Source organism: Microchirus variegatus (assembly GCF_963457635.1).
Source record: "Microchirus variegatus genome assembly, chromosome: 13".
NCBI classification, from domain to species: Eukaryota; Metazoa; Chordata; class Actinopteri; order Pleuronectiformes; family Soleidae; genus Microchirus; species Microchirus variegatus.
In genome coordinates this window covers 11290953-11301713 of record NC_139814.1, presented here as the reverse complement: position 1 = coordinate 11301713, position 10761 = coordinate 11290953, and the positions used below count along the sequence as shown (strand labels likewise).

At 39.2% G+C, this 10761-nt stretch overlaps 1 protein-coding gene across 1 annotated transcript in view; it reads left to right on the top strand.

Annotated features, from left to right (window-relative positions):
- The first annotated feature begins 525 nt into the window (after positions 1–525).
- The window catches only part of akap9 (A kinase (PRKA) anchor protein 9), a 56920-nt gene continuing 46684 nt past the window's right edge, over positions 526–10761 (top strand). The window contains exons 1-2 of the mRNA XM_083899925.1: positions 526–643; positions 10366–10638. Coding sequence (XP_083756051.1) covers positions 596–643; positions 10366–10638 — 321 coding nt within the window. The 5' untranslated portion in view covers positions 526–595. The remainder of the gene's footprint in view (positions 644–10365; positions 10639–10761) is intronic.

Here is a 10761-nt window from a genome sequence, read left to right as displayed (position 1 = left end):
GTTGTTGTTGTTTTGCCATGTTTATCTGTCAGATAAATATATTATATATTAACCGGATAATATAACTGTAAATCATGTGCTGTGTTAGTACATTGACAACAGATACTTTGCCAGCACAAATTATTCTGTGGTGGAAAAACGGAAGTGTTGTGGTCAAGGACTGTCTTTATTTGCTTTCAAGGACAAAACCGGTTGTTGTTTCACTGCCCTGTGAGTAGCCATGTTTAAGTAAGGGCTATATAATGTAGTTTAATTAAACTACAGACATACTACTACTTTAATTCAACTGCTGACTCTCAAAAACTTCTTTGTATTTCGGTAAAATTCCGACTTTTCAGAAGGCGCGTGAAGGCACCACTAATGGAATGCCAGTGGGCGTGGTTACTAGTGCCTACACGACGTCATCATAGTTGGGTGTCATGTTTACGTGGAAAACATGGCGGCGGTCTACCAGCTAGGAGACAGCACTTAGTGAAAAAGCCTTCTGAAGTGTGTGACAGCGAGTGAATGCCAGACATTTTCACTTCACCCCTTTTCACGGCGGTGTTTCGTATGACGCACCTTCACTCTTGTTTTCGCCACAGGGACAACGGTGATGGAGGACGAGGAGAGGCAAAAGAAGCTGGAGGCCGGTAAAGCTAAGGTAGGACTTCTCTCAGTTTCTGGTGCTAGCTTAACTCTGTTAACAATGCTGTCACTGCTGTCAAGTTGTAACTCAACGCTGTTGACAACTTGTGTTTTCAAAGCTGGATGTGTCAGCTGTTTTCCTGCCCCCTCCCCCGAACCCCCGGGGTGGGGGGGCCACCTCGCGTCTCAGCTGTCAGTTCCAGCGAACATGCGCTGTGCTGGCTCTGTCAGACAGGGGGGTCAGTGGGTGTGCTACCACAAGCCACGGTGTCCTTTGTCATATTGCGGTCACAGCAGATGCATGTTACACAGAATATACGTTTGTTAATATTCTCATCACTCACCCTACATGTGCAAACATTGTATTAGTCCATAGCCACTATCGTGCCGGTTTACAACAACTTTTGATGCCTTTTTGTCAGTGTAGTAGACGGTAACAACATCTGCACTCTATTGCCACTATATTAGGTACACAGGACACCCAGTAATGTAGCAGGAGTGTCATCCAGGGTGGCCTGCTGCTGCTGCTGCGGCTGCTGTAGCCCAACTGCTCTAATATGTTTGACATGCTGTGCATTGTCTTTATTGTTACAAGTACATATTGGAGTTATTGTTGCCTGCCTTCATAGCTGTTGAGTATTTATCCATTTGCACTTCTCTTATATGTTGAATTTTACAAGTGCCGCATATAGTGCTTCTGTAACACAAGAATTACAATCTTATATCTATCTAGAACCTAACTAGTCATTCTTCTCTGCTCCCTGTCGTCAATGAGGTATTTTAGCCCAGAGAACTGCTGCTCACTGGATATTTTGTCTTTATCAATTAGTCTCTTTAAACCCTCAAGACAGGAGTGAGTAAAAATCTGTGTAGATCAGCAGGTTCTGGAATACTCCATCTGGCATCAACAATCTTGCCATGTTCAAAGTCATTTGAATGAAATTGTTTTCCCGTTGCGATTCTCAATTTGAACATCAGGTCATTGACCTTTTCTACACGCCTTAATGCATTGACTCTCTGCCTGTTATTGGCTGATTAGATGTGTGCTTTTAAGTTTTTTGATGAGATTAAATATCTTTGCTGTTGTAATGTTAATAATTTCTCAGATGTAGTACACAGAAGTACATTGACAGACAGTGTCATAAGTTGCATTCTCAAGCTACAACTTAGAGCATAATTTTGAGTATATCGTACCCTGCTATACTGTATATTTTTTGGTGCAACACGCAGAACATGCTCTGGAAATGTTTGTTAGTCTTTGTGTGCCTATACCTGTTATGACGTGACGAGACAAAAAGACTTGTTCTGACTGTAACCCATTAGTCCAACTGAGTTTAGCTCATTTAGGTTTTCATTCAGATTGTATTGTCATGTAGTTACTGCCTTAAATAATTTTAATGTTATCTTTACATACTGTTGGTTTTGTTATATCGCAACGCAGTGGACCTCCCTTTTTGTCCTTAAAGTAAGTAAAAAAAAAAAGATGCTGAATGTCTCACACCTTGCCACATTGTCATCAATGCTAACTACTATTCACTCTCAAGTGAAGACGAGAAAAGCTTGTAGAAGGCAGCTGAAGTGTGAGGCTGACAGGCTGGTGGAACAGGATTTACAGGACACATCCCCACGAGGTAAAGCAAACATTGCCCCACATCCAAGACGTGTCTTCCTATTATTGACTTTTATCAAAAAACAGCATCAACAATGACTCAGGACTCAGGACACCCCTCACTCGAAAAATTCAGATACACATTGTTGCTCCAGAGAAGGAACCACGTCACCATCTTTGTTTTCACGTACATTAGATAAATGAGTCATGTTTGGTGAGATAAGCTGCACTGAAATAAGTGATTCACTGTCTCAGCCTTTCTCTGACTGGTGAAGTGTTTGCATGACCTTGCAATAACAACATCTTTATATTTGTTGGTATCTGTGTCCACAAATAACTCTGTATATGAATCCTGTCTGACTTATCATGTGGTATGATCATTTGAAGCAGAGCAATGTGTTGTGTGCAGACCCACGCTAGTCAAATACCCTATGTACGTCATTGCCTTCTCCAAGTAGGCTATGTTTTCAGCTGTTTGTTTGTTTTTCTGTGAGCAGAATAACACCAACAGTATGGATTTGGATAAAATGTTGTGTGGTTGAGGTTATGGCCCAAGGAAGAAATATTTAGACTTTGGTGGTGATGCTGTTACAAATCTGAAATTGGGATAAAAAACAACAACAAAAAAACAGTTGTAAGAGAGAGGAGTGTATTAACACAGCTTTGGTAGAGGTTTGAGTTTTTTCTCTGTAAAAGAGTGATTTCGTAAAGCATGTTTACAAAAATTTAATTTATTGCATATCCTGATCCTAATAGTTGTTACCACTACTAGTTTTTAACATTTTCTACAAATCCCACACATTCATAAACATTATAGTAAGACTTGATATTGAGAATCATGACTTGAAAAGTGGCTCAGAGTTACACGCTGGTCCTGGCCCTTTGGCTTTCAGGTTTGCACAGTGGGAGAGACCTCAGGAAAGACCATCTCCATAGTTATGGCTTTGGCATTTTGGTTTATAAAAGGGGTCTCTGTTGTGCAGGATTTCACACCTTCTTGCTCCATAGTACCTCATTGGCATGTGCTCACAAGCAGGAAGAAAATAACCTCACTGATATACTGCATGTCAGAGTCAATTAGCAAGCAATGGTGAAACGTTAAAGCAAATGCTGTACAGGTACTGGCCATTTTTTTTTTTTAAGCATCCATGTTGAAGTCTGAGTCTCTTGCATATCGTGCTTGAAATAATGTCCGTCCCAAGCAAGTGCTGACTCACACTAGACAATGAGCAAAGTGCTAACTGTGGATTAGTGTTGTTGAGCTACTGTTCCAGGACATGTGCTGCTAATGTATTGCTGCTGTTTATAAATGTCTCTCGGGAAATTAAAAAGAAAGTGACATTATTGAGTTTCTTTTGCAAGACTTGGGTAACACGATGGATCTTTTTGAGACTCTTGAAAAGCACCCACCACTGCTATGATGAGCACAAGATGGTGTATGATTGTGTCAGGTCAAAAAGAACTTGCAGGCTCTTATGGTTTATGACACCTTTTACAATCACCAGGGGAAAGTCTGCGATTTGGTGGACTTGGTAGAAATAGGTATTTATTTATTTATTTATTTATTTTTACCAATTCCACACATACTCTGTGTTTGTTTGTGTAGTCCATTACCATTACACGTCATAAAGTAAACCCTACTAGTGAGAGCTGAATGGGTGTCAAGAGTAAAAGGTCCAGCACATTTGGGAGGGTTTATTGGCAGAAATTAAATATATTATCATAAGTATGTTTGTTGTGTAAGTGCATAAAATTAATTAAAAAATAATATTGAATTAGCCTTTTATACCTTGGGTTATGGAGGCTGCCAATATGCATTGTCATGTTTCTACAGAGCCAGAGTGTGTTTGGCATTTTGAGTTACGCAAATTAAGAATTACAACATCCTTTCTTGTACACGAATGCCACTGTAGTTCCCTGAGTCGCTTTGGAAAGTGACGGGCGGGTGGAGGAGTCCTTGGTTTGTTGCAGTCGCACAATTAATTGTTACACACTGGACCTTTAAGGTTGTCCGAGGGGCATCTGTCTCCAAGAAATCATCTCAAGCTTTTTAAACCTTTTGTCTGTTCCTTCTCTGTCTGTCCATTAGTCTGTCACTCTCTGTACTTTGAGCAGCACTGATGTTTAATGTTACTTCAGGGGGACACGTGCCAGTCCATTTGTTGTTCTAGCATTTTCTGAATTATCCCGATTGTCTCAGGGGAGGGCTCATACAGTGTTTGTTCATTTGGCCCACAGGGATGCAGCCCTCGTGCTTATTTGTTTCCCTGCTTCTCTGGTTGTGTCTACTGAGCACATGTTATTAATAATATGTTAGCTTCTATTGTTGTGATTATGGATAGAGTGTGTTTATTTTGCCAGCAGCTGCTGTTAGTATATCTCTCTGCAAAATTAGGCCTCAGGGGAGCGAATATCTGATGCACACTTTGTAATACTTGTTTTTGTGCTTTTAACAGGTATTTTGGCCTTAAATATATATCTTATTATCATATTGATGGAGACACTTGCTGAACCATGTGTAAAAGAAATTCGTTTTTCTAAGTAGGCTTAGAAAAACCTGACAAGGTCAGTGTCACAGTGTCATTGTCGGGCAGTATTTGAGGATCTGAGGACAACAGAAGTACAAGTTGATCTACTTAGCTAAGGCCTGAATAGTAAATCCTCCAGGTGACTAAGCATGGACATACTCTGCATCACTCTGTGATGAATGGATTATGACCACCATGAATTATTAATTGGCTGGAAATGATACCAGAGGGTTTCACTTTCAAGCTACATTATTTATCATTTCTAATTTAAACAACAAGCACAGACGAGTACTTTTGAAACTCCTGTCTTTGGCACCTTGTCCTGCTTGAGGACGGATTTCCAGGTGATTAATTCAATGTGAAGGTCTAATAATAGCTACCTTGTTTTGATTAGCTACAGCCTGGATTATGGCCACATCTAACTTTTTGTGCAGTTCTAGAAACGTTCATGGTGATTGAGTGTCCCTGAGCACTCCCTTTGATTTTTAGATGCTTGTTTTGACTTTACACTCTATTGTTTAAAGTTGGTAATAAACATTTATATCTTGGATTTTACTGTCAGCATAAAGATAATCTATTAGTCACTATACAGTAGCTCATTTACAGCTTTAATGTCTGTAGTTTGCTAGTTTGTTCATAACAAGATTAAAGAATGTTTTTTGCAGTTTCTATTAGTCTTTCATTTTCTTCCATCATACACTACAATTCTTATACCAGTCTGTTTGATGCCAATTAATAAGATTAGAGGTGTTAAATATTCTAATCAAAGTTTCAGGTCAACTCCAGTTTGGTAGATGGCATTAATTTGCTATGTGTTATTTTGTGGGGGGTTTATTTACTATCTTGAGAAGCACACTATAAATATTTATAATTATTATTATTATTGTTATTATCATAGGCTTCATTCCAACCTAGGATGTTGTATGTGCACTTCAGCTGCCTAAATATAGCATGTGAAGTTACTTAATTAAATCATGTTATAGTAATACAATAATGTAGCTGCATTAAGATGAAAAGGAACGTGTGCCTCATGTAAAGCACTGTTGCTGTTTTTTAATTTTTTTAGTTTTTGCAGGAGGTTGTTTCTTAAGGATGTGACTGTGTTGCTCTCTGCCCTCTGTTTCTGGGAAGGGAGCCGTGGCTGCCGTCATTAGGAGGATGATGGTGCACAAGCACCTCAGTAAGAGTCTATAAGGGTACTAGAAATTGATTGTGGCTTAGATTTGTTGGAAAGGAAATGGCCTGGTGGAGGAGGATGAAAAATAAGAAGATATTCTAGAAAGAATTGAGGGTGATTTTTCTGTCTATAATGGTTTTGGGACGGTTGTTTCGACAATGAGAACAAAATCCTCTGGGGTTAATGATTGTGATTTGCTGTTTGAAGAAGCACTGTCTCTGCTGCAGTGCCTCAGTGTAATGTGAACATAACTAGAGTTATGGATATAACTGATGACAATTTCTTTGGCCCATATATTTAGCTGATTTGCTTTTTTCCACCATCTGATAAAATATCACTGTGTAATGGTAACAAATTATACAAAAAACACTAAGTATAATAACCAATCTACATTTTATATCTGCACTGCAATGCAAATATGTACAGTATTTTCAATAAAATACTAGTAAATTATTAGTTTATGAAAAGAATTGTTGTTTGTGGCTTTACTGGTGATGATCCAAGCAGAACCCTTGTGTTTTCGAGTGTTGACTAACACAGTTTGTGGTACGGTCACTGGCACATGACATGACATGGGAAGCTGTGAACTTCCCTTCTGGGCACGAGAAGACTGCAGCAGCAGTGTTAGATGGACATAAATCCAACTCCAACATTCGGCTTTGTTAGTTTCTGATAAAACTTTTCTGTAAACAGTTTATTTGGCAACAGTACAGACTTGTGACATCTTTAACTTCTTAATTAATGATGTGAATCTGTGACTTTCTGGCTTTGTTCCACTCCTCGGCATATGTCACGCAGAACTGTAATTTTTTACATTTTATTTTCAAAACCATGATAAATAAACGTTATGAGTTATGAGACATATTATGTCCTCACACATATTCTTCAAACACCATATTCTCCTAAAATATGTCTTGTATTTCCAGAGTGACTTAAGACTGAGACACATGCAGTAATTGTCCTTTGTGACAGACACAACATTAACGATTGTTGCACCATTAACACCACGTACTTCAACATTAAGTTACAGTCACACATTTGTGGATCTCGCCACTGTAGATACGTCATTGTTTATGTTGTTAGTCATTAGATTTTTTTTTTTAAGTGCACTTGATGAATGTTTTCAGACAGCAGATGGTGATACACCTACGTAGTCTCTGTTTCCCAGATGGTGATATAGCAACACAGGCTCCATTAGTCCATATGCTCAGCAAATGCTCGTGTCTGCTCAGCTAAACAAGGCAGCCTGCTACATTAAGGAGCTCAATGAGAGGCAGGGTTTCACTTAAAGTCAGTGGATTTTCAAGTGCTTTCTGCTGCTCATGTCCTCTGAGTATCACATAGAAAATAAAGGACAGTCTTGTTGCTGTCATTTGAACACCAGACAAGGAAGTTCCTATTGAGCTTGACATTCATTCATGTCCCACACCATGTGCCCTGGTATTTGATAAAACTGAAAATACAGATAGGTGGGTATATTTGGATGAGGGTTGGAGCATGGAGGAGGAGGTGCAGAGACACAGATCAAGAGCCCTTTGAGCTTTTTAGCCGTGTGTTGTAGGTGGGGGGACGTGATCATGACACCCACTCACAGCTCTGTTGTTTCCACCTCTAACCTTTTGTACGGAATCACCAAACAAGTCCAGTCAAAAAAAAAGGGCGCCTGCTTTTAAGCTGGCTTTGCTCCTGCAGGACTCAGAATTAGTGGTTACCTAAAGCAAAATCTGTGCTACAAGAAGGTTGGGCTGATATGATACTCAGAATCAGTCCAAATTGGTCCGATACTGGCCAAATTCACTGGATCATATATTGTAAAACAGGAAAAACCTAAACATGGTCTAAAATGCTTCATTCAAAACAGGCACTATGCTTTACACTGCCTGTAAATCAATGTTTCTCCTCTTCACTCATTATAATTGTCAGAAAATGGTGACTGGGAACAGAAAAATGATAACTGTTGAGAAATGAGGACTAAAAAGTTTCCCATTCAGTTTTGAGTAACTGCACCTGCTTACCTTTGGTTTACTAGCTAGCTAAGATGTCTTTGTCTTGCATCAAGGAAATCAAGTAGAGAAGAAGAACAGAAAGAAGAGCAGACTCCTGCTGTGAGGCTGCAGGTAGCACTGATAGACAAAGAGGAAGACGGAGAGCAGAGAGTTTTTGTTTACAGTATGTAAATTGCTGAAATTATCACTTCTCTGCATGTTTGCTAAGCACGTTGTTTGATACCGGAGCATTTATTTTAATATTCTGTACAAACAATGGTGAACAACAGCTTTTGTGGAATTTGTATCCCACTAAAGCGAATAAACCAGTTTGAGTGGAGTTTTGGAGGAGAGGACAAAACTACTCCAGTGAACATGGACATGTTCACATACATGCTTTATGTTCAATCAGAATGTTGCTTTTTGTGTTTACGATTACATTCTATACGAACAGTGACATTTTTAGTCTTTGGTCCCCACTAAAGCTTATAAACCAGTATGTGTGTGTCCCTCAGTGGACACCCCCCCATCGTCTCCGAGTAGAGACTCTTGCTGAATTATACATAATTTGAAACCTAATATTTAAACACTGAGCTGCAACTTCTTTTATCTTTCAGAGTCGGTGGTGGTTAGTAGCATATTTCCTGTGGGGTGACGAAGTCAGAAGAGATATTTTCACTTCATCACTTTACAGACACTTTAAAGAGAGATTTCTGCCACCACCATCTTCTGACAAAGACATGAGATAGTTGCACATGTCTGCAGTATGTTTTTGGGTGTAGCGAAGTGGTTAATACATTAGCACAAATGTCATTGATACTGAAGAGGGAGAAGACCATATCGGACTTATATTTTTAGAAATGTTACTTTGTGAAATCAATATTTGTATTGGGCACAAAAAAGTGGTATTGAACTATTCCTAGCTGTAAGTGTTTGTTGGTGAGAGCAAGCTGCAGCAAATAAAAACTTCCTTCTTCAAACCTCTCAAATATTCTATTTTTCTAATGAATCACATGAATCTCCTGATGGTTGATGTGGTCTAGATCTATACCACAATGTCTAGTCATGGCAGAGAGCCATTTCCCTGACAGGTAAGCAGGCACTGGCACAGTATCCTTGGCAACTGCCTATCAATATCTACGGCAATCCATGCAGCACCTGTGGTGTGACACCTGTAGCTCCTGCTGTCTGCCCTGCTCAGCTGAGTCTGCCACCCATTTTCTGACACCTGCTGTTCATTTATAATTTACATCTGAAATACTCACTGTTCAAAGAGGCAGAGAATGAGAGGAACCTGGAAATAAGATTAGGGCAGCACACATGGTCATGTAACGTATGGCTTCACCTCATAATTATACGTGTGGGCCAGGTGATCACATTAGGTTTACAGGTTTTCTTAAGCTATTTCAGCATGACACTGGGTGTAAAAATGCTATATAAATGTTTCTTGGAATTGTCCTTGAAATAACTTCCTAATTGTAGGAAAAGCACACTTTCACCATATATATATTCTTTATACACATATATATTCTTTATACACATACACATCCAACAGATAAGAGGAATTAAGATAATAAGTGAGTAACATTATGAAAATGAAGATTAACTTAATTTTTCACATCATTTGCACCACATCACATAGTTTTGTAAGGAAAATGCAGATTATATGTATACCCTGAAAAAACAAAATACATTTAATGTTTTGGTCCACTGTAACCACTGTATGTATTGGTTTATGTATTTCGAGGAAAATGTATATTTTTAGACAAAAACAATCATGACACTGTTGTGCAGAAAATGACTGGTTAGTATGAGCTCCAACAGCAAACATGAAACCTCATTACACACAAGTGCTCTCATGTGGAGATTGGTGCTTTAAAACCCTTCAAAAAAAGTTTGTAGATGCTCATAATTTAAAATACTTAGACCTCAGTGTTAAAAGGTTTGTTTTGGTGCTCAGAAAACCAGGGAATCAGAATTTTAACACTGTTTGGGAAAACATGTTATTGGCTGTTTGATTGGATGACTGACATAGTTTAAACATGTAATCCCTTTAGTTAGGATTAGCACCTGGCATGGCAAGAGGCATGTGTCATGTCATACGGACACAGGGAGGAAGGAATCACTTGGAGCTGGGAACAAGCCTTTGTAGGGCCACACCATGTTTCGCTTGAGTTTACCCAAACTGTGCAGAGACGGCGTAGGTTTCAATTTAAATACGTTTGATTTTTCAGATGTATTTACTGCATAGTTGGACAAAAAAATGTGATTTAGATTAATTTTGTGTTAATTTCTTAATGTCTTAGTGTCAGGGTGAGACAAACAAAGATCTGAAAGGAGACAATGACTTGGAGTGTAGACGAGACTAATACTGAACAGGTTACTCATGTTATAATATCATAATATAAAACTTTGCCTGTTTCCCTCTTTCCTCTCTAGCTGGCTGAGTACCGCCAGAGAAAAGCTTACGCGGACTCCCAGAAGAAGCAGAAGAAGAAGAAAAAAAAGAGGACAGGGGAGGACTCCGAGGGGGATTCACAGGGAAGACTGGAGGTCGATCCTGATCAGTCTGCAGATGTGGACGAGGTCTCAGGTGGAGGAAGAGATGGATCGCAAGAAGGAAATAAAGACCCACACACCACAGAGTTTACCTTCGCAAAGACGTTGCGAAGCGGCGAGACTGTGAAGCATGACCAGACCTACACTATAGAGGTAGATACTCATTTCCTATCAATTCATAGATAGTTTTTACATTCACCTGTCCTCCTATCTTTGATGCTGCACTTGATTTTATTCATGTTATAAATGCCTTTCCTGCAACAAGAACATATCTAG